The sequence below is a fragment of the Mus caroli genome, unplaced genomic scaffold (genome assembly GCF_978045245.1).
Source record: "Mus caroli unplaced genomic scaffold, Mus_caroli_1 scaffold_17, whole genome shotgun sequence".
Classification (NCBI taxonomy): Eukaryota; Metazoa; Chordata; class Mammalia; order Rodentia; family Muridae; genus Mus; species Mus caroli.
The window spans coordinates 13,284,296-13,311,804 of record NW_028227272.1 but is presented as its reverse complement, the minus strand read 5'-3'; the positions used below and the strand labels follow the sequence as shown (position 1 = coordinate 13,311,804).

General features: G+C 38.4%; 1 protein-coding gene across 7 annotated transcripts in view; it reads left to right on the top strand.

Annotated features, from left to right (window-relative positions):
• Fgd4 (FYVE, RhoGEF and PH domain containing 4) overlaps window positions 1-27,509 on the top strand; it is a 185,635-nt gene that overhangs the window by 91,915 nt on the left and 66,211 nt on the right. For 6 of the 7 annotated variants that reach the window (XM_085832142.1, XM_085832143.1, XM_021185217.3 and 3 more), the window contains exon 2: window positions 10,919-11,038. Coding sequence is in view for 1 of the 7 variants with exons in the window: in XM_021185217.3 (XP_021040876.1) it covers window positions 10,919-11,038 (120 nt within the window). In the remaining 6 variants the exon portion in view is untranslated. Of the gene's footprint in view, window positions 1-4,360; window positions 4,382-10,918; window positions 11,039-27,509 lie in introns of those variants that run through there. The other variant, XM_085832144.1, reaches the window with a different exon arrangement.

Genomic DNA, 27,509 nt, shown 5'->3' with positions numbered 1-27,509 from the left:
CCACGGCATCTGTGCTGGAACTCAGTTCGTTAGGCTTGTACTGTGTTGTGGCTTAGATTAGATGCTAACTTGACACACAAGTTCCTTGAAAAGGGAACTTGGAGGCAGGGTCACAGGGGGCCTGCACTTTACATTACAATTGACAGTAAAAGATAAAATCTCAAGAATTATATTTATTTGTGTGTATGTGCACATATAAGTGCATGCATGCATCAAGCACACATGAGTGGGACATATGAGTTACTTCATGCAGCTCATTTTGGTTTGGAGAAGTGCATAAGGAAAGACAAAATGTGCAGATGAACACAGGCAGGGAAGTGGAGGCCAACAAGACTAGCTGAAGCCTGTTTATAGAAATTGGTTGGCTAGCATTTTAGCAACTGGAAATTTAATTTGGAGAAACTTACCAGAAACACTAACTGGAAAATCAAATATAAAACAAATGAAAATCTACAAAGTCTGGAAAGATTTCCTCATAAAAAAAAGGATATATAGTTTCTTTTTTTGCAAAGAAGCAGTGACATATTCCTAATAATGGCTTTTTGCAAAATGGGTGCATCGTAGGTTTTGCTTTTCTTTTTCAGAAGTACTATGATCTCTTTCAGTTCATAGAACACTTCTGACACCAAACTTGAGCATCTTTCTCTAACACCAACTTTAATACTTCAGCCTTTCCTTTGACACTAACCAGGTGTCCCCTATTTTAATTCTGATACTACGATCCCCTAGAGTTAGCCTCAGAATTCAGAGGTTAAATACACAGATCCACAAGACTGCTTCCCCTTCTGACCAGCTGGCTGTGGGAAGGTTCAGCTACTTGCTAAGGTCCATGACTTGATAGAATGGCTCACAGAACTCAGGAAAACTCTATACTGTCAAAGTTACAATAAAGGCACAGAAGTGTGTCAGGACACAGGCTCTACCTCCTGACATGTGGGTATGCATAGTCACCTCAAAGCTGTGGGAAATTGTCATTGACAGGTTCAGTCATGTGGACATGACTGATTATCAATTCAGCCTCTACAAGTGCTGCAGACCCTTTTGGTCCCTGTCTGCATAGAATGGGTCTCTAGTTGCAGGTGGACAAGGAGTCGGCGAATGACAGACAAAATCAACACAAGAGGTTGTGTAGAATCTGAATGTGTTTTCACAAAGTGTACACCAGTCTTATATAATACAGAAAACAAAGGGGTAGGATGTCACAGCAGGCAAAGTACATTGAAGTTACCTGACACAAAACAAAGGAATGACTTCAAAAGGACTTACAGGAACCAGGTAATATTTACAGTAAAGATAAAACAGCTCTGCTTAGGGTCAGCTAATGACAGGTAAGGATTTCACACCCTAGTCACAATTTGTGCTACTCCTTTGAGCCTTGTGAAAGCTAGCACCAGGGGGTTCTGCTCTAGCAGACCTCATGAATAATGCAATACCACAAACCTCCTATTTCCTAGGCCTTGATAAATTCTTATATGAGTGTAACTTGGCTGTTCTTTTAAGTATCTGTGGAGAATCTCCATTTGTCAGAAGAATTCACCAACTTGCTTCTAATATGCAATGTAGCCTGCTATACCTGGCTGTAGAGAAGATCCCTGTCTCAGTGGGATTCCCTAACTCTTACAAGATAAACCCACCTATTAGCTAGGCCATCGTGTATTCCCTTGTTTGGGTAAGACTGGCTACTGTCCTAAGTAATCACTCTGCAGACCAGCCCTGAGCTATTCCAGCTCCGTTCTTTGTAATGCTTAATTAGTTTCACTGTCTCTACTAGAAGTAAATTTGAATGTTACTGAATAGGTAACCTTTTCACTGAATTCCTAATGAATTCCAAGTTTGTCGGCTTCAAGGATTTTCTAGGATGTTGGAACATTGGTGAAGACTTAGCTATGTCTCAATTCAATCTTTAAGACACTTATAATAAAATAATACTAAAAGAGAGCACATGGATCCATACACCAGATTAACGCGGGGATAGGGTATGAGTATACGGGTTATGAGAATGCCAAGGTTCCAGGAGGTTGAGTTTCCTTGAAACTCTTTGCCTCGTGAGTGTTTCCAGGCCTCTAGGCCTGCCAAGCAGACTTCACTGGAGTGTGTGTAGCATACCAGTTCTTCTTCCCAGAAATCGTAAAGGAATGGGATTTGAAAATTTGAAATTGATCTTTCTGCCGAGGAGCCCCACATGAAGCTATCCAGGGTCTGACTTTATGGAAACACAAGAGGCTCCTGTCACCCAGGAAATTCCAAGGGTTTTTGGAACCCACTGTTAGGAGTATGTGATGCTACTGTTTCTAAGAAATTTTCAGGAGATGCTCTTGACAGAATCCAGAGACAAGGATTAAATACTATGTATTTCTGTGGCACAAATCGATCTAAAATCAACTACTCTTACTTTCCCCATCTATCCATGCTTGGCATATAAATATTGGCTGTGACTTAAACATGGTGCTATGAGCCTAAATAATTTCATGTAAAATGTTAGCAAATCTTTGTGGTACCTATTGAAAGACCCACAACGTGAGGACTCTCCCACGTTCTGACTCAGGAGAGGCGACACCCCAAAATCACCCACAAGAAACGGTCTTGCTGCAACTTGCAAGAGGATTTTTATTCGAGAGCGTTCTCGGGCCCATGGTCATACACCACGCAGGGGTAGAGGACTATGGCGCCCCGAGTAGCTGTATAAGGGGGTATTTAAAGGAAGAAACCACAACTCAAGGAAGTGGGGAGGGCGTTGTTGGAAAAATACCAAAGATACCAGATAAGAGTCACAAGGAAGTGTAAAGTCACAGGAGTCACAGAGAATACCTGGTAATTGTTTTGGTTAACTCTCAGTTTCTAAGAGCCCCTAACAATAGCACATTTGCATGGCAGTTTCCGGCGTTGGTCAGGGTGACTTTCTTTGAATGAACACTCTTTGAACCCAGGAAGCAGGTAGGTGGAGGAAGGAATGTTGCTATCAAGGTATGATTAGCATACCTTGGAGCAATGAGTCACAAAGGTTACATTCCCAAGCCTCGACCTAAAGGCCTAGAATTTTGTTACTTCTTCACTATCTTTTCTCATATTGGCAATATTTTAGCTAACTTGTTCAAAATCATAGAATTCATGTCATATAGCTTCCATTATAAATACTAGTTTGATTTAAGCCAAGAACTTAGTTCTCAGCTTGAGGATATTCAAATTTAGTAGAAAGTTTAAAACATCTCATCTCCATCCGAGAGTCTGATGAAACAACTTGGGGCTCAGGCAAAATGTCGCCATTTCCTTTTTAAAGGTTCTATAAGTGATTCTAATGGTAGTCATTGCTGAGAACCACAAAATGTAGTTTTCCCATGCAGTACATATCTCAGGAAGGTACTTTTCACTAAACATAGAAGACATTTGAAAAAGAGCTACACAAGGCAGGGAGGGTTTGGGACAATAAGAGAATAAATATAGCACTGCTATTCTGAGTGTGTGTGGAGTTGGTTGTAAGCTCAAGTGAGTTAGGTGCTATTAATGAGTTCCATGATAACCAAGACTTTTATTTGCCCAAGATCAGACTGCTAGTTAGGGACAGAACCAGGATTACAGAATTGTAACATGGGTTTATAGTTTGTTGCTTTTATTATGAACTGCATGCAAATTTTTATATAAAAGGTTAGATCATGAGGACTATGTCCATAGAGTGAAGAGCAACACATGCATCATAAATGAATGCAACGGTCCTCCAGTAACTGACAGAAGAGGTGAACGCAACTGTCCTCCGTAACTGACAGAAGAGGTGAATGCAACTGTCCTCCAGTAACTGACAGAAGAGGTGAATGCAACTGTCCTCCGTAACTGACAGAAGAGGTGAATGCAACTGTCCTCCGTAACTGACAGAAGAGATGAATGCAACTGTCCTCAGTAACTGACAGAAGAGGTGAACACAACTGTCCTCCGTAACTGACAGAAGAGGTGAATGCAACTGTCCTCCAGTAACTGACAGAAGAGATGAATGCAACTGTCCTCCAGTAACTGACAGAAGAGGTGAATGCAACTGTCCTCCAGTAACTGACAGAAGAGGTGAATGCAACTGTCCTCCAGTAACTGACAGAAGAGGTGAATGCAACTGTCCTCCAGTAACTGACAGAAGAGATGAATGTAACTGTCCTCAGTAACTGACAGAAGAGGTGAATGCAACTGTCCTCCAGTAACTGACAGAAGAGATGAATGCAACTGTCCTCCAGTAACTGACAGAAGAGATGAATGTAACTGTCCTCCAGTAACTGACAGAAGAGATGAATGCAACTGTCCTCCAGTAACTGACAGAAGAGGTGACTAGCGAGAACTAGTCTGTGGCCTGGACACTGCAGACCCATGACTCTACATATTGGAAAGTTATTTCCTTGACAGGGTAATGATCTTACATTACCAAGATCCTCCTTGGTATCTCTCCTTGCTGAACTGTCTCTAGTATTAACCTTTTCTCCAATAGTTCTCATCCTTTGGTAGGAGAAAAAAATGGCACATATTCCATGTCTAGAAAGAAAATGATCTTGAGCAGAATTCTTAAAATGAATTTGAAATCTAAACTCACTCTGTGGACATTCATTGTTATCTTGAGTTTTAAAATGTAAAACTCCATTTAAAAATCTGAAATTACTTTTTAAATTTGGTTTTATACTACAATACAGTGTTTATAATGATTTTTGTGATTGATGCTAAAGTCTAAAACAATATTTTTTATTTGCTCTTTAAAATCACTGTGCTAACCAATACCTCTCATAGTTTTGCCTCTAGTTGCATATGTAGCTGAGGATGGCCTAGTTGGCCATCAATGGAAGGAGAGGCCCTTGGTATTGCAAAGATAATATGCCCCAGCACAGGGGAACACCAGGGCCAGGAAGCAGGAGTGGGTGGGTTGGGGAGCAGGGCAGGGGGGAGGGTATAGGGGACTTTAGGGATAGCATTTGAAATGTAAATGAAGAAAATATCTAATTAAAAAAAGAAAACAAAAACAAAATCACTGTGCTACTTACAAAGTGATGAGTAGAATCTTTGTCAGTATGTAACTATAACATGGAGTTCTCTCTCTCTCTCTCTCTCACACACACACACACATACACACATACACATACACACACACACTTATGATGTATTAAGAGTGTGACTGGACGTTCACTCAGCTTATCAGAAACTGCAGCCATGTAGCTCAGACCTAACAATCATGGGGAATCTGCCATAGCATGACCCTGGATTCTAGAGAGAATTTACGGGATTCCTTAACAGGGGCATTTTGTAAGCTTCAGAATTGAGAATCAAGTATAGGTCAGAATTAGGAGGATCAGGAAGTTTGCTAAAGGTCCGAGGACCTGGAAAGTAGGTGAGCCAGGGGCTCAAAGCTGGCAACAGAGGAAGTGACCTGCATTGTGCTTCCATCTGTTGAGTTATCTCAAATCAAAACTGGACTGTTCTCAGCATACATTGCTCTTGAATAGTTAATAAATCATTATTAATAAATAAATAAATAAATACATGCTCTTTACTATGCATTGTTATTAAATTATTAAATTGCATTGTCTGGGATACTGGGTCTTTGAAGCTCCTGTCTATATCATCTGGGCAGAAACTGAGATCATAGTAAGCAGAAATATAATCAATGTAATCACTTGAGTTTCATAGTAAAACCGAAGGATTTATAAGATGAAATGCAGGTGTGCCCACAAACCAAACATGGACGTAAAATTTGACATCAACCTATTCACTTAATCCTCTGTTGAATTTTTATAATGGACTTTATAATGTCCTGATTATATCATCCCATAGGATTCTAGAGGGGAGAGAATAAAAGAAAGCATAAAATGTGCTTTGCAAACTTCATGCGTGATTCAGAAATGAACATTCAGTTTAGTTAGATACCATTGTTCTATAATTTAATTTTGGTAAGAACTTTAGTGGTATTGAAAGCAAGAATCTTTGCAGCAGACTATATAAGTATTAAAGCAGTATGAAGCTCTAAGTCAGTGTTTCTCAACCTGTGGGTCATGACCCCTTTGTCAAACTTGTATCTCTAAGAATATTTCCATTATGATTCATAACATTAGCAAAATTAGTTATGAAATAGCAACAAAACAATTTTTTGGAGATCACTATAACATGAGGAATTGTATTAAAATGTGTCAGCATTAGGAAGATTGAGAACCATAGCTCTAAATTATAGTTGTCATAAGTTTTGTGATATTCGGCATATTTTCAAATGCATACAACTAAGGAACCAAAAGTTTCTTTAGGAAATTGGGAAACACCCAAGAAGTTCTGGAGCTTTCATCCCACGCCATTTCTTCCTACACGGCTGGTGTAGACAGGAGCTTCATGCACGTGTGTACCTGTAATATATATATTATTATATATAATGTATGTTATTATATATAATATATGTGTATATATATATATATATAATTACTTATATAGTGGGTACATATTATATGTATAGATATTAAGTCCCTTAAAATTCATCATTTTGTTATCTTTTATTATTTTATGCTTACTTAGAGTATTAAACTATCAAAGAATTGTAGGATATGTCTTTCCTTTAATATATCCTAAGTTACATACTTATGCCTTTCCTTTTCTTCACCTCAACACCTTCAACTCCCTATTCACTCTTTTTCTACGATTTTTTGCATATGTATGTATGTATACACATACATATTTAAATACAACCATTTTGTGTTTCATTGTATTTTAATTGGTTTGGATATTAGTAATTCTGGGATGTTTTCACAATAAAAACAGTGCCTAAATGTGCATTTATCAGAATAACCATTTTGATAGTGAAGTGGGATTTATCTATTTATGTAAACCTTGCTCAACCTTCAAAAACTGATTAATATCATTCATCAAAACAGAAAGGTAAATTTAAAAACATGCATAATGAGGTGAAGAAACAGTATTTGCTGGTATCCTGTATCCATCATTCATCATGAGCACTCAGAGTAAGTTAGTGACACTGACCAGCCTTAGTCAGAATAAGACAATGTGCCAAGAGAACTAACATTAACCTCACATTTAATGTGAAGAACCAGAAATTTCCCATTAAAAGAGGAACAAGACATCAGGGTTCCTCTCATCATGGATTTTCATTATAGTACTTGGGGAAGTCCCAACTAATGTAGCAAGATCAGTAATGTAAATACAAGGTTCATATATTGAAAGACCATAACTTGTGCTCCTTGAATATAACATGATTGTCAGAGTAGAAATTCTGAATTTGTTCCTGAATATAACTTTATGCTATCAACCCATGACTGTAACATGCAGATGATCAGAGTGTGCACCAGTGATGGACAGTGCAACTTAACATTGAGTGTATGTCTGTTTCTGTATGGCATCAACACTGCTCACGCATAATCTCACGCTGACACTAAAAGGGGGAGATAAAGGAATTCAGACAGTAACCAGAAAATATACTAAAAACTAAGAGACCACAGATGCCAATGAAGTCATTTCAAACTCTCTGTCTTATCCTAGCTCAGTAATATTGCTTCATAACTAATCAGCAAGGGTAGGGGGAACTTACATCCTTATGGAATTATCTATCTCTCCTTGCTACTTAAGAGTAAATTACTTGATGTTTTCTATTCCTGGGGATTCTGTGAAAACAGGCACTTTTCTTAGGGCTTTCACTTGGTGGGAGAAATGGGTAGAGGGATAGAATAAATTAAAGCATAATAGATTTTGTTCTACAGATGGTCATTGGATATTCTCAAAGAAAAAAAAGTCCTCAAAGCCTTGAGGTTTTTAAGTGGCCATAGCCACTTAAATATGCTTTTTAGAAAGTGAGACATTTTAACAAAAACTAGCAATTACAATAATGACAAATGAAGAAATTCAAATAAAGGGAACATTTTAAAAGTTTATGGAATCCAGGCTATACATTTACAGGAATGCATTATTATAAAAATATTGATTAGCAATGAGGCTTTCAGTGGGATTCACACTGTCTGTAACACAAATTTTACTCGCCAGTTACTAGACATTATTTCACCATTATAAATTCTGAGATCATCTTTATTGAATAAGAGATATTTGCTTTTCCAGGCCTGTTCATTTTAAAACAATGAATTATTGTATTGATTTTCAAGAGTTATGGTTTTTACCAGAAATTATCCAAAATGATGTCTTGTTAATCAAAGCAGACAGCAGAAGCCTGGGCACTGAAGTGACTGTCACATGCTAAGGAATGAGTGAGTGTGAGCAGGTGCTGGGAGGTGAGAAAAGAGCATCTAAGCAGCAGAGAGGTTATCTGTAACAGACATGGCAACAGTGGGGAGAATGGGCACACAGATAAATGGTAATAGAAACAGTTATTTGTAAAGCATCCACAATGACCCAGATACTGTTGTTCTTCCCTTCTGATGACAGTAGAATGTTATGTGGGGCTCACAGAGCACAGACTGGACATGGCTGCACATAATAGCAAGGAGCAATAGCCTTTTTTAATGCTCATAGCAGCAAGCTGACATCTGATATTGTTATTAAGGTGACCATCTGGGAAGTTTCATAGCTCCAGATGTTTACAAATTTGCTTCTGGAATGAGAAGAACATTCTTAAAGTCGAAGCTTTTGCTCCTTTTACCCTTACTTCTGAAAAATTGGAACTTGATTGAAACAATGTTTAATGTTTCAGGTTTGGGATAAAAATTGGAAGTGTGTGGAAATACACTGTGAGTTATAATACATTTACATATTCTGCTATTGTCTAGCAAAGCATATTTAGGCAAGAAAAGAAATCCTTGTCCCAAAGGTCTCCAGAATTCATTTGTTGAGCATGTTTATCATGCACTATGTGACCGGTGGTGGTCAAGAAATCTATCCAGAGATGACTGAGTTCTATAGCTCAGATTCTGAGGAGAGAAAGCAGACAATGTACCACTTATTACATGGTGCAAGAGCTGCAGGAAAATGATTTGAAAAAGATTGTAGGAAGACCAGCTCCAGAAAGTCGTGTGTCTGAGTCTTCTGTATTGAGAAGGTGCAATTTGAGCTAAGATTTGGAAAATATAAATAGCAAGAATCATCTGAAGAAGTATCCCAGCAGAGAACAGCTAGATCATAAAATGTGTTTGGCCAGCATGTGGAACAAAGATTAATCCTAGTGGAGTGCTGTAAACAGAACAGTTGTAAATGATGAGATCCCAGATAATGAAGCCAATGCTGGGTTGTGCAGTGACTGCAGATCACTGTAAAGACCTGAGGCTTTCCTCCTGGTACAGTGCAGAGCCACTGAGGAAGCTTAAGCACGTGATCACCAGTAACCTAGTTCCAAGTTGTCGACTGTATTGGAAGTTAGAGAAGGAGTATGAAGACTCTGTGGGTGGCTTGCTTTAATCCAGAGTAACAATAAAGGTAGTGATCAGCATGTAAAGTCTAGAGAAGTTTGAATGTAGAGTTGGGTAGTTTGGGTGAGAATGCCCCATATATTGGGCATTTGGATACTTGGTCTCCAATTGGTAGCAAGGTTTGGGGAAGTTTAGGTATGAAACTTTGCTGAAGGAAGTGTGTTGCTGGTGGCAGCTTTCAGAGTAAAAGCCTCATGCCACTGTCAGTTCATTCTGATTTGTGCTTGTGTTGGAAGTTGTGAGTTCTCAGCTTCCAGCTCCTGCCTCCATGCCTGTCTGCCGCCATGCTTCCCTGCCATGAAAAACTCTTATCCTTTTGTAAGCATAATCACCAATAACTGCATATACACAAATGTACACGTGCACACACACACACACACATACACAAACATGCATGTATTTTGGCTGTGGTGTTTTATCATAGCAACAGAAAAGTAACCAAAACACAGAGCCAACAGACTTTTCTTATGGACAGGATATATGATGACATAAGAAAGGATTCCAGTTGCTTCCAGTGGTTTTGACTTAGCATGGATGGAGTTGCATTATTTGAGGTAGAGTTGTCAAGACAGTCATTTGGGGGAGCAGCTATGAGATGAGGTGTTCAGAATGTTGATTCTGGGGAGTGATGATTGTAAGATGACTTTTATGCTAGTAGTAATGCAAGGAGACAGATGTAAGTGCCGCACTGGAGTAGGCCATGGGGAGGAGCAGTCTCAGGACTGACTGGAAAGCCTTTGCCCATCAAGGAAGTCAGAACACAGCCTAGATAAACCACACACTCAAGAGATAGTAACATGATTGTTTGCTGTTAGAGATGACAGAAACTCAGGATGTGGCCTTTTCTTCATTATATAATACTATATGATATTGTTTCTGGGGAGACAAGAATGAAGTCTGTTAACAGCAGATAGAGGAATGACAACAAACTAAAGTATGGATACTTCCAAAGTTCAACTTGGTGATCCAATGCATTTTATTAGATTCACTTATAGTAGTGTGGGAAAGTGGTTACTACACGATCAGAAATGATTCAAAGACTCACCAAAGCCAACTCTAGCATGGGTGGCAGCTTGTAAGAGTTGGGAACCTGGAGCACACTGCAGACTGTTTAAAGAGTGCTCTCTCCAGGTGGTTCAGGTGGTCTGGCCATCTTCCAGGCAACTCTCTCCTGGCTGGCCTGACACTTGCTATCTTGACCAGGCTGGTCTTGAACTTATAGAGACACCTCCTACACACACTTCTGTGACCTAAATGCACCTAATTCCTGGAATTGCATGCATAAGCCACCATACTCATCCAAATGTTCCAATAATTAGATGGATGGGTGTTTACATATTTTTAAAAGAAAAGGAGTCAAAGTCTGTCCCTCAAATACACAGCAAGTGAAACTTAAAGGGGATTTGAGTATTTGAATATGTGTTATAGATGCCATGTGTTTCTAAGGTCTTGGAGCATTGCTTTTATGTGGTCAGAAGAATGTTAAATTATTAAATAATAGTGCTGTATCTCTGTATTTACCTTCTCTTCTCTTTTCTTTTAAATTCTAGGCATCAATACTTGTGCAAAGGTTACTCCACCTTGTACGACAAGCAACACAACCACAGAAGCTCAGGGAATAAATGGGAGGACACCAGCAAAACGCTCCACTGCAAGTGCAAAGCCACAAGGTTTGTATCCTGGGGCTCTGCAATTGGTCAGGTTTAAGAAGCCACAGAGAAGAGTGAATGCAGATAACCTATTCGGGTAGAAACAAGTATTTGCTCTGCTCTTAAAACAAGGTGTGCCTTCTTTATCACGATGCTTTGCATGCTGCTGAGTGCTTTAAAAGTTCTTTGCTAAGGCTTTCTGAAAGAAACCTTTAAAAATGAGCTTAAAATAAGACCCAGTAGGTTATGGAATTCTGGCCACTGTGTTCATAGTGGTATGAAGTATGGCTATCAAGCTAAATCCAATAACTACTGACTTATGTAATGAACCAACTGTGAGCCTATTGCCTTTAGTTCTGACCATATTTCCCTGTATAAAACTGAAGTGAATATAAAGACAGAAAAATTTTAACCATTACTTAAGCCATTTTATGTGCAAAACACAAGATAACACTTTGCTCATTTCTCCTGAGTCAAAAGATGAAAAATGAGCATAAACTGAAATTCATATAATTCTGGTTTATTAAAAGAGGTTTGGTATTAAAGCCTCTATGGCTTTGCGTTGTTTGTAGAGGTGCATAACTTTCCAACACTGTCTTCGAGTTAGAACACTGAGAAAAGCAATGCAGTGACCTTTTTGCTACCACACTCCAACATATTCCTGTTATTGGGGAGACAATGCTTGGCCTTATTTTCATTGTTTTATAGTTTAATGGCTAAGTCAATATATTGTTACTTCAGTAGTTACTTACTCCCTCACTTAAATACAGGCTAATTATATGCTGCTTTCTCTAACTACTAAGTAAGTCACAAAGCACATGCTTTTGTGGAATAGTCTTCCTCGTTGGCCCTGGTCCTCATGGCTAAACTTCTAACTTATCCTTTACACCGAATGACCCCTTACACTCCCCTATGTCTTTATCTGGACTTCTATAACCAAGTATCACAAACTGGTAGCTACTTAACAAAAGCCGTTCACTTCTTGCAGTTTTGGTGGCTGAGGATCCTAGATCAGATTACTTAGTGATGAAAGCCTGCATTCTGATTCATGCAAAATGGCAGAAGAAGCCAATGATTTCTTTGGGATGTTTTCTAAGGTGCCTTAATTCCATTCATAAACTCTAGCCCCATGTCCCTCCCCTAATCATTATAAACATGTTCCAAAAGTTCTACTGTCTTATACCATTACTTTATAGTGAGAATGATGCAGAATTGCTAAAGAAAGGTCAATGACAAAATGTATGAATGGAACATGGGACAGCTTTGAGACACCATGAAGCCTTAACTTTTAATAATGGGAATAGAAAAAGGAAAATAGACAAAGAAAATATTTTCAAAAAAGTCATAGAGGAAATTTTCCAACAAAGATGAGCACTTAGGGTAAAGAAGCATCCTAAATGGTTTGCCTTGTCCAACTAAGATGTGTTGGTTTTTATATTATCTTATTATATTTTATTTTGTCATGTGTGGTTGTTATCTCTTAGATGCCTATTAATTCCGAATGAGAGACAGAGAGGAAGTGGATCTGGATGGGAGGGGATGTGGGGAGGCACTGGGAGGAGTGGAGAGAGGGGATATTGTAATCAGTATGAGAAAAGGTAGTGGTAGAAACCTACAGAAAGCCAAATAGACAGGACCAAAAGAGAGATGTCTACTAACATGTTGTAGCTAAAGCACTAAAAGCACAGACTAAAGAAAGGATATTGAAAACTTTAAGACTGAAAGCCATGATACTTACAAAGACAAAGCAATTCAGAATAATGCTTGAGTACTCCAAAGAAACTTTAAACCCAGAAGAGCTTGGAAAGATATCTTCTGAAATACTTCAACCTAACCTGTTGTGTCCAGAAAAGCTATTAAAATTTATAGAGAAGTAAAATGATAAAATTAATTTTTCAATGATACCTGTGCTAATGTTTCAACTCACTAAAAAGACAAGGTGTCTAAGATTAGATTAGAAAACAGGATCCAGCTTTTTTCTGCCTCTAAGATCAGTCACAAAGGAACTCACACAATATGTATTCACTGATAAGTGGATATTAGCCCAAACCTTAGGATACCCAAGATATAAGATACAATTTGCTAAACGCATGAAACTCAAGAAGAATGAAGACCAAAGTGTGGACACTGTGCCCCTTCTTAGAATTGGGAACAAAACACCCAGGGAAGGAGTTACAGAGACAAAGTTCGTAGCTGTGATGAAAGGATGGACCATTTAGAGACTGCCGTATCCAGGGATCCATCCCATAATCAGCTTCTAAACGCTGACACCATTGCATACACTAGCAAGATTTTGCTGAAAGGACCCAAATATAGCTGTCTCTTGTGAGACGATGCCGGGGCCTAGCAAACACAGGAGTGGATGTTCACAGTCAGCTATTGGATGTATCACAGGGCTCCCAATGGAGAAGCTAGAGAAAGTACCCAAGGAGCTAAAGGGATCTGCAACCCTATTGTTGGAACAACATGATGTACTAACCAGAACCCCGGAGCTCTTGTCTCTAGCTGCATATGTATCGAAAGATGGCCTAGTCGGCCATCACTGGAAAGAGAGGCCCATTGGACTTGCAAACTTTATATGCCCCAATATAGGGGAATGCCAGGGCCAAAAGAATGGGAATGGGTGGGTAGGGAAGTGGGGGGCGCTATGGGGGACTTTTGGGATAGCATTGGAAATGTAACTGAGGAAAATATGTAATAAAAATATTAAAAATTAAAAAAAAATAAATAAAATTACCAAATATAATTAAGGTAATGAGAAACTAAAAAAAAAAAAAAAAAAGAAAACAGGATCCAGCTTTTTTCTGCCTCTAAGATCAATGGTAAATACTAACTTAGGGTAAAGGACTGAAGTAGATATTCCAACAAATAGAACAAGCAAATACAGCTATTCTACTATCTGACAAAATAGTCTTCAAACAGAAAAGAATACTTGTTAATGGGTAATCCACCAAGAAGATATTTTAATTCTAAACATAAACTCAATTTTTTAAAAAAACAACTCTACTAGATGTACAGCCGAGGATTGACCCTAACACAGTGATAGTGGGTGACTTCAGTACTGCAATCTCATTTTTTTTCCCAGTAGACAGATCATCTAGACAAAAGCGAAACAGAAACAGTAGTGTTAAATGACATCATACATAAAATAGATTGAATAGACATCTGCCATAAATGTGGAGAAAGGCAAACCTTTATACATTGTGTAAGCTAGTATAGCCACCATGGAACTCAGTCTGAAGGCTCCTTTAAGAACCAGAGATAGCTATCCCACCCTGCCCATGTGCCTGAAGGATGCTATCTCCTGCTGCACAGTCACCTGCACTGTATCAAGTCAGTCACACTGTAGCCTGGGTTAGGGAAAAGAGATGCTTGGGAAGCTCCTCCCTTAACTGAGGAAAGGGTAGTAGTTGAAAGCTATTAGGGGAGCAAGACTCAGTTTTCTTTAAGTTTGCAGCCAACTGTTGGATTGCCCGTACCTTGGATCAGCTGAACTGTGTTTTCTGGCCACACCAGTGCACATACAAGGTTACTCTTTAAAGTGGACATTCAATTGAATTGGGAGTAAGTTGTATTTTTCTGAATTGGGTTGGAGTGGGATGGTGGTAGATATGCGCAAAATACATTGTTTACCTCTATGAAAATTTTAGAAAATAAATTTAAATACTATGAAACTGTTCTTTCCAGACCCACCTATTTTCCTGCAAATTTTGTAGCTTCATTTTTGTTTAACTGGATAAAATTCCATTGTCTGTTTATAAGTTTCATTATTATGGATCATATGGTAGTTCTGCTCTTAATTATTTTAAAACTCCATACTGATGTTAATAATGGATGACTAGTTTGCACTCTTGCCAGGAGTGAGTAAGAGAGGATTCCTTTTTCCTTACCAGCATTTGTTCGTTTCTTAAGGATGCTTAACACTATTTTAAATATTTATTTGTCATTTCTGTTACCTGTTTGAGAAATATCATTTTACTGGTCCATTTATTAATAGGTGGTTTAGTCCCATTTGTTTATTCTTGAAGCTATCACTTCTGTTATTAGAATTCTTTCAGAGAATTCTTTGCCTGTACCTAGATCAGCAAGTATATTTCCTGTATTTTCCTCTAGCAATTTTAGCTTTCAAATTTAAGCCTCAGGTTCACTTTACATAGATTTTTTTGTTTTGTTTTTACAAAGTGAAGGCACGGATCTGAATTAATTCTTCTCCAAGAAGATACCTGATTTTGCCCACACTGTTTATTGAGTAGGCTTTCTTTTTCCCACTACAGTTTTTTTACACCTTTGTCCAAAATTAGGTGTCCATAGTTGTGTGGGTTTATTTCCAGGTCCTCTGTTCTATTCCATTGGTCCACTTGTCTGTTTTTATAGAAACATTTAAATTTGGGGGGGGGTTATTTATTTATTATTTCATTTATTTATTATTTTATTTATATGAGTGTTTGCCTGAATGTTTGTACACCACATATGTACAGTGACCATGGAGTCCAGAAGATGACATTGGAATCCCTGTGACTGACATTACATACAGTCTGTATGTGGGTGCTGAAAAGAGCTGTCCGTGCTCTTAGTCACTAAGTTATCTCTTCAGCCTTATGACAAATGTTTTATGGTGGTACTGAGACTGTCAAGAGTCTGTTAGTCATAGACTAGAGCAGGATGCTGTAAGAGTTGATGACAGAGATATATGATAGAAGAAGTGCAGGAGTTAGCTAAGTAGGCTGCAAGATTGTGAGAGACATTCTGTTACATCTATGTATGCTGCACAGATAAGATTGTAGAAATGCAACAGGTATAAGAAAGTTCCTATAAAGTTTTACTCAAAGAAAATGAACAGCCCTCTACACTGTATGTCTTTCTAACATGTCTTTGTTGGATCTAGACATATCATAAGCTTCTGGCTAACATAATTCTGAACTTGTTTATGTCCTAACAGGACATACTTAGGTGTTCTTTTGAGGGTTTTGCTTTTTATTTTGTTTTTATTGTGTGACCCAAGCCATTCTAAAATTCACAATCCTTCTGTCTTTACCTCCCATGTCCTGGGATATATGCATTGTCTGGCTTGGCTACTTAAATTCATAAATTCATTAAAAATTCATAAGAAAAATAGTGTAGCTTGTTTGTATTTAGAGAGGCTTTTATCCAAGTATCTTGTTGCTGTGTGAAGTCTGAAAACAAAGAAGGAAAAGATTATAGATACATACTTGTCAGCATATACTTTTCAAAGCCTACTTTAATAAGGGCTCTACCTCCCCTCTATCTTATCACCTACCAGAGGTAGTGGGAAAAAAAGTTTATTGGGATACAGGGGAAGTGTACCTGTTTAGAAATAGTTATTTGGGACAGGATTCCAATCTTTTTTGTTCTCAGTTCATTCCAAGCAAACGACAAACACAAATCAGCAGCTGTAGTCCAGCCTACTCAGCAGATACCACACATAATCAGTAAGGGCAGTTCAATCCAGAAGAAACCATGAGGCTGGCCAATTGGCCCAATTCCGTGGAAGCAGGCAAGAAGCTACAGGAATCTCACTAGAAGTACTTTAGTGAATCTCTCTCTATGAAGTCCCCACAAGTGAAGCTCAGCAATGCAATGTAAATCGAATCAATACATGCATGTGTCTCCACAGCAAAGACCAGCTAGGAAGAGCAAAACAAAACACTGCTCAAGCTTCCATTGTCTTGTGGGGTCATACTTAATTTTTTTCTAAACATCATGTGTCCTTTCCATGTTTGCTATAGCAAAACATCCTTTAGCCTATGTCTGTTTCAGCAAAACATCCTTTCACCTGTCTGCCCAGGCAAAACATAGTTATGACTTAACTGAGTCTCCAGAAATTTCCACTTTACATATTTAGGGCAAAACCAAATCCAGAATTGAATTTTCTCATTTTAAAAGTGAAATTAATGTCATGTTTTTATCTCTAGAACTGAGTATCATCCAAAGTACATAGACATAAATGAAGTACTAAAAGAAGAAATTGTAATGGTAGGATTCTCCATTCTCATGGTCTCTAATAATGATCATGCTGGTGAGTTTCTGTCAACTTGATACAAGGTAGAATCATCTGAGAAGAATTGTAACAGAAAATACTTCCAAGTATTAGTCTATAGTCAAGTCTGCAGAGCATTTTCTTCATTGAAGATGACAGAGAGAACCAGCCCATTTTGGATAATGCCTGGCTGGTGGTTCTAGCTGCCTAAAGAAAGCAAACTGAGCAAGCCACGAGGAAAAAGTGCATAGCCATCACCCTGTATGACCTGCATCAGCTCCTGCCTCCAGGGTCCTGCTGAGGTCCTTCCTTGACTCATTGATGGACTTATAAGCTGTAAGATAAGCTTTCTCTTCTACAAATTGGTTTTTGTCATGGTGTTTTCTCACAGTAATAGAAACCCTATCTAAGATACCAATAGTGTGTCAAAACTGGCCATAGGCTCCTGCCTACAATTTATGACAGACTTTCTTTGGTCTTAAAATGTCATGGTTCCTTAACTCTGGATTCTAAGATGCTTTTTCATTACATTATAGATTCTTTTGTTTTTGTTTTTGAGAAAGGGATTAACTATGTAGATCAGGCTAGACTCAGATTTACAGAGATCTGCTGCCTCTGCCTCTGCCTCTCTGCTTCTCTGCCTCTCTGCCTCTCTCTCTGCCTCTCCTCTGCCTCTCTGCCTCTCCTGCCTCTCTCTCTGCCTCTCCTCTGCCTCTCTGCCTCTCCTGCCTCTGCCTCTGCCTCTCCTGCCTCTGCCTCTCCTGCCTCTGCCTCTCCTGCCTCTGCCTCTCCTGTCTCTGCCTCTCCTGCCTCTGCCTCTGCCTCTCCTGCCTCTCTGCCTCTCTGCCTCTCTCTATGCCTCTCCTGCCTCTGCCTCTGCCTCTCCTGCCTCTGCCTCTGCCTCTCCTGCCTCTGCCTCTGCCTCTGCCTCTGCCTCTGCCTCTGCCTCTGCCTCTGCCTCTGCCTCTGCCTCTGCCTCTGCCTCTGCCTCTGCCTCTGCCTCTGCCTCTGCCTCTGCCTCTGCCTCTGCCTCTGCCTCTGCCTCTGCCTCTGCCTCTGCCTCTGCCTCTGCCTCTGCCTCTGCCTCTGCCTCTGCCTCTGCCTCTGCCTCTGCCTCTGCCTCTGCCTCTGCCTCCTCTGCCTCTGCCTCTGCCTCTGCCTCTCCTGCCTCTGCCTCTCTGCCTCTCTGCCTCTCTGCCTCTCTGCCTCTGCCTCTTATTCTGGGATTAAAGGTATGTGCCACCACAACCAGCATATTATTTATTCTTAATCTTCAGAATGTTGATAAGTCAGAAAGGACCATTTTTAGTGCTAATTTTTAGTTCATCCTAAACGTTTAGGGGAGTGAATCCCTCTTCTCTGTGCTGCCTGTGTGGGGCCTAAGACTTCAACTGACATATTATAGATCAACAGTAAAAAAAAAAAGCATACATTTAATTTTTTTTAAATATGTGACTCAGACGTTTCTAGTGGGGGGACCTGGGATCATTAAATACAGAAGACCAGTAGATGGGACCAGAAGGTTTTTCACAAGCTGATGACTTATTACAAGAAAGCTTATTAAGAAATACAGCATCTTATATATTATTTGCAAGATGGAAAGGCCATGGTCGGCTAAACGCTAAGTAAGACAGTGTTGGCCAGAGAGTATAGGATACCTAAAACACAGCTGCCTTAGCACTGATAACTACAGCCCTTGAGAGAGAAAGCTGGTTTCCCAGGAGCCAAAACCTTAATGCCTCCAAAGTCCTGGCCCAAGCCCCAGGCCAGACCTTGCCAAGTTTGACACTGGGAAAGGACACAGAACTAGCCTGTTGTCCTTTTGTCCTTTCATGAAAGCCTCTGAGATAGTCTTGGATTAGTCTGGCTTCAAACAATATGGATATTAGAATCCACAACAAAAGGAGACTTCAAAAACCTGTTTGGTCTGAATTTTTATATACTAAATTAGAGAAATAATTTGTGTAAACGTAAGAACACTAGAGGGCTTTTCCATAGGATATTGAGAGAAATTAGAAAGATGACGATTAGTTTAATAAGGTTTGTTGACTTATGTTTTTCCCAGCCTTAGCCTCCCATTAACGGAGCTTCTTTTCTTCTGTAATGAGGACAGCCGCCACAAGGGAAAGAGATAAGGTCAAGATATTTCTCTAATGTCTTTGCTCAAAATAATCCTTAAAAGTGGACATTCTTTGGCAAGAATATTCGACTGCATATAGTGCCAGGAACACATTGAATAAAATCACTGCAATTGTAATAATTTTGAGATATTAATAGTAAATAATTCCCCATTTTTTATTAAAAATTTTTATACAATATATTTTATTTCCTCTCCCCCAACTTCTCCTGTATCTTTGTCATCTCCCTGCCCATCCAACTTCATGTTCTTTCTTTCTCATAAACAAAACAAAATGAAAGGCAAAACAAAATACCTATTAAGATAAAAAAAAACCAAAACAAAACACAAAATAGCATGCATGCACGCACATGTGTGTGCGCATGCACACACACACACAGACACACACACACAGACACACACACAGACCCCAGCAGGTATCAATTACAAATATCTTCTTAAGAGAGAGAGTAACTTTGTATCTACTTCCTCATCTCTATACTGGGATTTTGTCTGGGTTGAATGTGTACAGATCCTTGCATGCTGTGACCACAGTCTCTTATGTGTATCAGCTCTGTTATGTCTGAAAGATGTTTGGAGTAATCTTCCATCTTTGTCTTATAAACTTTGCATCTTTTCTTGCACATTGGTCCTTGAGCCTTAAAGGAAGGGGTTTGATAAGGGTTTCCCACTTATAGCTGAGTGTTCCAAAGTCTCTCTCTACATAGTATCCACTTGTAGGTCTCTGTGTTAATTACTTTAAGAAAAAACTTCTGTAATGATGGCTGAAAGGGGCACTGATCTATGGGTTTATAGTAATGTCCTAGGAGTCATTTTAATGCTTTGTTCCTTTAGAAAATGTGTGGTATTTGGTTTTCCCATAGGCCTATGAACTATCAAGTTTTAGGTTCTTGGACACATTAGCAGTTTCAGGTATAATAGCAGTTTATCCATCTGATAAAAGAGGCCTTAAATCAAAAAATTGGTTTAGGAAAAGCATGATCAAAATATATTATATACATCCTCTTTTCATTTTGAAAAAAAAAGTGGCTGGTTACTCCCATAACATTTGTGCCACTATTGCTAAAGTGTATCTTACAGATACATCACTGTTGTAGTTCACAGGCATTGTACCTATATGCAACTAACAATTACTTTATCTTCTCCAGTAGCATGCAAAGTACCTTTGAGCACCATAAACACTAATCAGTAGTGGTAAAGCTTCTAATTGAACAACACCTCAAAGCTCCATGTTTGATGACATAAGTAAGTTGTGTCTTCAGCAGAATGGCCTTGACATCAGTCTATGAGGAATAACCAACAACCAATAACCTTGAAAATAGCTTATGATGTTTGGGGAAAGGAGTCCTAACCCTTTGGTTAGTGACACAACAAGATGTAACCCATTCCTAGCATTGGAGATTTGACTTGATAGCATGGATATCTACTTGGGGCATTGTCTCCCCCATTATATGGTGATTCTCTATAAAATGTGTGTGTATATGTATGTGTGTGTGTGTGTGTGTGTGTGTGTGTGTGTATATATATATATATGTATATATATATATATATATAATTTAAATCATATAATATACTATTTCCTCTTCCCCATAAGATTTTTTTTCTCCCAACTGATTCCTTATTAGCTGTCTATGCTCTGTGGTTATTCTGATTGAAACACACATATCTAGAGCTTAAAAGATATCAACTTATAAGAGAAAATATGTAATATTTGTTTGCTCTCACTTAGGATGGTTGTTTTTAGGTCCATCCACTTACTACCATTCAAAACTCTTAGTTTTCTAAGGAGCTGAATAATATTTGACTGTGTAAGTGTACCACTCTTTTATTATCCTAATATCACTTGATGAACATCTAGGCTGTTTACAATTAGTGTGGATGAGCAAGTATCTCTGCAGTAGATTTTAGAGTCCTTGGAGTATATGCCCACGAGTGGTGTAACTGGATGTTAAGGTAAATTGAGTTTCAGCGTTTTCAAGAACCTGCACATTGATTTCCATAGAGGCCATAGCAGTATGCACTCCCACCAGTTCCCTTAGCCTGCATCTTCAGTATCAAATGCTGTCATTTGTTTTATTGATCTTGGCCATTCTCACCGGAGTAACATGAAATCTAATAGTAGTTTTAATTTCCATTTTCCTAGTGGCCAAGGATGTTGAACTTTTTTTTTTTAATTAAGTGGTTCTTAGTCATTTCTGTTTCATCTTTTGAGAACATCCATCCTGATCCTTCTAGCTTTTAGAATCTGTATTGAAAACTAATGTCTCTGCTATATTATTAATGGTTCTGTTATATTAATGGCAAGGTATTTCCCCTTGCAGCTTTCAATATACTTTGTTCTGTACATTTAGTGGGTTTTAAAAATAATTCTTTTTTTTATTTATTTATTTATTTATTTATTTATTTATTTATTTATTTATTCTGTATTTGTCAGGCTCTGGCAGAACCTCTCAGGAGACAGCTATATCAGGCTCCTTTTAGCAAGCACTTCTTCCTATCCACAATAGTGTCTGGATTTGGTAACTGTATATGAGATGGATCCCTAGGTGGGATGGTCTCTGGATGGCCTTTCCTTCCATCTCTGCTCCACACTTTGTCTGCATATTTCCTCCCATGAGTACTTTGTTCCCCCTTCTAAGAAAGACTGAAGCATTCACACTTTGGTTTTCCTCCTTCTTGAGCTTCATGTGATCTTTGAATTGTATTTTTGGTATTCTGAGCTTTTGGGCTAATATCCACTTATCCATGAGTGCATACCATGTGTGTTCCTTTGTGACTGGGTTACCTCACTCAGAATGATATTTTCTAGTTCCATCCATTTGCCTGGGAATTTTATGAAGTCATTGTTTTTAGTAGCTGAGTAGTACTCCATTGTGTAAATGTACTACATTTTCTGTATCCATTCCTCTGTTGAGGGACATCTGGGTTCTTTCCAGCTTCTGGCTATTATAAACAAGGTTACTATGAACATAGTAGAGCATGTGTCCTTGTATTGGAGCATCTTCTGGGTATATGCCCAGGAGTGGTATAGCTGGGTCCTCAGATAATACTATGTCCACTTTCCTGAGGAACCGCCAGAATGATTTCCAGAGTAGTTGTATCAGCTTGTAATCCCACCAACGATGGAGGAGTGTTCCTCTTTCTCCACATCCTTGTCAGCATCTGTTATCAACTGAGTATTTGATTTTAGCCATTCTAACTGATGTGAGGTGGAATCTCAGGATTGTTTTGATTTGCATTTCCCTTATGACTAAGCATGTTAAACATTGCTTTAAGTGTTTCTCAGCCATTTGATATTCCTCAGTTTAGAACTCTTTGTTTAGCTTTATACCCCATTTTTAAATATGGTTATTTGATTATTTGGAGTCTAGCTGCTGCTGCTACTTCTTGTTCTTGTTGTTGTTGTTGTTGTTGTTGTTGTTGTTGTTGTTGTTGTTGTTGTTCTTCTTCTTCTTCTTCTTCTTCTTCTTCTTCTTCTTCTTCTTCTTCTTCTTCTTCTTCTTCTTCTTCTTCTTCTTCTTCTTCTTCTTCTTTTAGGTTTTTTGAGACAGGGTTTCTCTGTATAGCCCTGGCTGTCCTGGAACTCACTCTGTAGACCAGGCTGGCTTCAAACTCAGAAATCCCCCTGCCTCTGCCTCTCACGTGCTGGGATTAAAGGCATGCACCACCACTGCCCAGCGGAGTCTAACTTCTTAAGTTCTTTGTATATATTGGATATTAGCTCTCTATCTGATGATATAGGATTGGTAAAAATCTTTTCCCAGTCTGTTGGTTGACATTTTGTCATAGTGACAGTGTCCTTTCCCTTACAGAAGCTTTGCAATTTTATGAGGTCCCACTTGGCTGTTGTTGATCTTAGAGCATAAGCCTGTTCAGAAAATTATTCTGTTCAGGAAATTTTCCCCTGTGCGCATGTGTTCGAGGCTCTTCCCCGCTTTATCTTCTATTAGTTTTAGGGTATCTGGTTTTCTGTGGAGGTCCTTGATCCACTTGGACTTGAGCTTTGTACAAGGAGATAGGAATGAATCAATGTGCATTCTTCTACATGCTGACCATCAGTTGAATCAGCACCATTTATTGAAAATTCTATTTTCCACTGGATGGTTTTAGCACTTTTGTCAAAGATCAAGTGACCATAGGTGTGTGGGTTCATTTCTGGGTCTTCAGTTCTATTCCATTGATCTACCTGTCTGTCTCTGTACTAATACCATACAGTTTTTATCACAATTGCTCTGTAATACAGCTTGTGGTCAGGGATGGTAATTCCCCCAGAAGTTCTTTTATTGTTGAGAATAATTTTTGCTATTATATTTATTTATTTATTTATTTATTTATTTATTTCAAATGAACTTGCAAATTGCTCTAACTCTATGAAGAACTGAGTTAGAATTTTGTTGGAAATTTCATTGAATCTGTAGATTGCTTTTGGCAAGATGGCCACTTTTACTATATTAATTCTGCAAATCTATAAGCATGGAAGATCTTTCCATCTTTTGACAGCTTCTTCGATTTCTTTCTTTGGAGACTTGAAGTTCTTGTCATACAGATTTTTCACTTGCTTGGTTAGAGTCACACCAAGGGATACACTAGCAGCTTGACAGCACATCTAAAGCTCTAGAGCAAAAAGAAGCAAATACACCCAAGTTGGCAGGAAATAATCAAACTCAGGGCTGAAATCAGCCAAGTAGAAATAAAATGAACTATATAAAGAATCAACAAAACCAGGACCTAATTCTTTGAGAAAATCAACAAGATAGATAAACCCTTAGTCAGATAACCAGAGGGCACAGAGACAATATTCAAATTAACAAACTCAGAAATAAGAAGGGAGACATAACAACAGAAACCAAGGAAAATTTTAAAAATCATCAGATCGTACTACAAAAGCCTATACTCAACAAAAATGGAAAATCTGGTTGAAGTGGGCAATTTTCTAGACAGATACCAGGTACCAAAGTTAAATCAGGATCAGATAAACCATATAAATAGTCCCATAATCCCTAAAGAAATAGAAGCAGTCATTAAAAATCTCCCAACCAAAAAAAAAAAAAAGACCAGGACCAGATAGGTTTAGTGCAAAATTCTATCAGACTTTCAAAGAAAGTCTAATACCAATACTTTTCAAACTATTTCACAAAATAGAAACAGAATGAACACTACCAAATTCTTCGTATGAAGCCACAATTATGTTTATATCTAAACCACACAAAGACCCAACAAAGAAAGAGAACTTTAGACCAATTTCCCTTATGAATATCAATGCAGAAATATTCAATAAAATTCTTAAAAACTCAATCCAAAAACACATCAAAACCATCATCTATCATGATCAAGTAGGCTTCATCCCAGGGATGCAGGGATGGTTCAATATATGGAAAACCATCAGCATAATCCACTATATAAACAAACTCAAAGGAAAAAAAACACATGATCATCTCATTAGATTCTGAGAAAGCATTTGAGAAAATTCAACACCCCTTCATGTTAAAAGTCTTGGAAATATCAGGAATTCAAAGCCCATATCTAAGCATAGTAAAAGCAATATACAGCAAACCAGTAGCCAACATCAAACTAAATAGAGAGAAACTTGAAGCAATCCCACTAAAATCAGGGGCTAGACAACTTGTCTACTCTCTCCCTATCTATTCAATATAGTACTCGAAGTCCTAGCCAGAGCAATTAGACAACAAAAGAAGGTCAAAGGGATATATTTAGTGTTCTGAATATTGTGTGTCTTTGAAATTTCTTTTATGGTTTTGGTGTTCTTTATGCCTCTTGTAGTTTTATAGGCATCTCTTTCTCTAGGTTTGGCAAATTTTCATCAATAATTATCCTATTATTCACAGGTTTGTTCTTTTCATAGTATTCAGATTTCCTTGGGTTTTTTTTTTTTTTAGCCTCATTACTTTTTTTAGAATTAATATTTTTTGACTTGATGGTCAATTACTCTATATTGTCCTCGAGACCTGAGATTCTCTCTACCATGTCTTAGTCTGTTGGTGGCACTTACCTCTGACTGAGATTCTCTCTTCTATGTCTTTCAGTCTGTTGGTGATGCTTACTTCTGAGCTTTTCATTTGACTTCCTGTTTATCATTTTCATCTTTATTTCACTTTGGCTTTTCGTTAGTGATTATTTCTTTCTAAATTCTATTTTCATTATTTGATTATTTCATTTATCTGTTTATTTTTTTTCATTGTCGTTATAAAGGTATTTAATTCATCTTTGAACTAATTTTTATAAGATTTATTTATTTTATGTATATGAGTATACTGTTGCTGTCTTCAGACACACCAGAAGAGGGCATCAGATCCCATTACAGATGTCTGAGCCACCATGTGGTTGCTGGGAATTTAACTCATGACCTCTAGAACAGCAGTCAGTGCTCTTAACTACTGAGCCATCTCTCCAGCCCTGAACACATTCTTCATCCTTGTTTTCAAGACTTTGTCTTATATATCAGCTAAATTGCCCTTTCAGGGCCTAATGCAATAAGAGTTGCTGGTTTATACAGGAAAAGTATTGCATTTGTTGTTCATATTTGTGGTTTTATTGGTGTATCTGGAATTAAGATATTTTAATTTTATGACTTTTGGTGTAGATATATAGTGTTGTCTTTGTTGGTTGGGTGTTCCATTCTTTGGTTGCTACTGCCCACTCTGGGTCCTATCCAAATGTGACAGGTGTGAAGTCCCTGTGAGAGTCACAAATGAATGATGGCACAGACCATTGAAAGGAAGATCTAGAGGTTCCCTTATCTCTGTGTCTATCCTAAGAATCTTACGTCCCAAGATGATGAAGGTGGACTGGGAGCAGGAGCTCAGGTGGTCAGGCAGCAACAGGTTTAAGAGCAAGTCTAGAGCATCTGTATTAGAGGGGGTGGGGGCAGTGAATAAAGATCACTTGTCTGGGTCTCAACTCTGGGTTCCAAGTTGAGAGCTGTCCTGTGGGTTGGTAGAGAATCATAAAGGAGATGGTTAGAAGGAATGGCTGAAAGGGGCAGGGCAGAAGAACCAGAGGTGCCCTGGACTCTGGGTATACCAAAAGCTATTTTCCCATTTTGCATTCAAGGCAGACATTGCCAATTGATTCTACTTTTACTCTACTCTTGGGTTTCCTCAAGTTTTTAATATAGTAACAATTAATCAGAGTTATTGTTCTTAGCAAAAGTCAATGTGACTGATAATAAAATTTTCTTGTGGATAATAAAATTTGATAGCTACATAACACACCCATGGACTAGGAGCCTTTTGTGTGTATTGTTCCTTTTGCATCAAGAGTTTGAATAAAAACAATGAAAGCTATGAATATGAAAGATATTAAAGACTTAGAGTAGTGTCCATGGACAATAATAAGAGTCTTAGACATATAATTTATAGTCATAAATGCTTTTATATAGAGTATTGTTAAAAGGAAGGCATTTCCCGTAGTGCAGCAGTTCTCAATCTGTGGGTTTTAACCCTGTCACAGGAGTGACATATCAAATATCCTGCATATCAGATTTTTACACTATAATTCACAACTAGCAAAATTATAGTTGCAAAGTAGCAAAAAATTTATAGTTGATGGTCATCAGAATATGAAGAACTGTATTAAACAGTTGCAGCACTAGGAAAATTGAGAACCACTGATTTAATGGGTTGTGTTTATATGAGTGCAATGCTTATGTTCACATGCATACAGCATTATTTTACAAATGGCTCATGCTCATCATACATTTGAAAAGCTATGTAAGATTAAATGATGTGAACAATAATAGAAATGAGTATATGTGGGTAAGCTAGCTTATGAAAACCTAGTAGATTAAGTTTTGGAAATAATACAGTACAGTTGCTGCTAGGATGCTAAGGAGAAATGCAGGAAACTTTTAGAAATGCTGACAACCTATAGCTCTCCTTCTGATAGGAGGTCAGCTGTGATGAAGGGTGGAGTGGAGGTGCAGGGAATCATCCTTGGAGACAGCCTCAGAAAGCATTGGTGCATGATAAAGTTTTCAATGGGGATGAGTTAAAAAGAAGCTAGTATTCCTCTGTTAGCATTCACAGGGACACCAAGCTTGCAGGGAAGGAATCCTGTAATGAATCCTGAAAGCTAAACTCCTAACTTCAATGTCTAAAGCACACTGGGTTTCCTGAAGTAGTAAATGTAGCCACAAAGAGAAATTTCATTCTGTAATTTGAAGTTATTTCTTTGGTCCTGATGCTATTACTTTCTTTGAACATAGAGCTTTGAACTGACGCATAAGATCTTGGTTTATCCAGGAGCAATTAGCCCTGGCTGCTGAGTGGCTAGGAGCTGAGCTGCTGAACTCAGGGCTCAGCCCCTTAGGAGTAAGTGCTGAACTCTGCTAGCCAGAG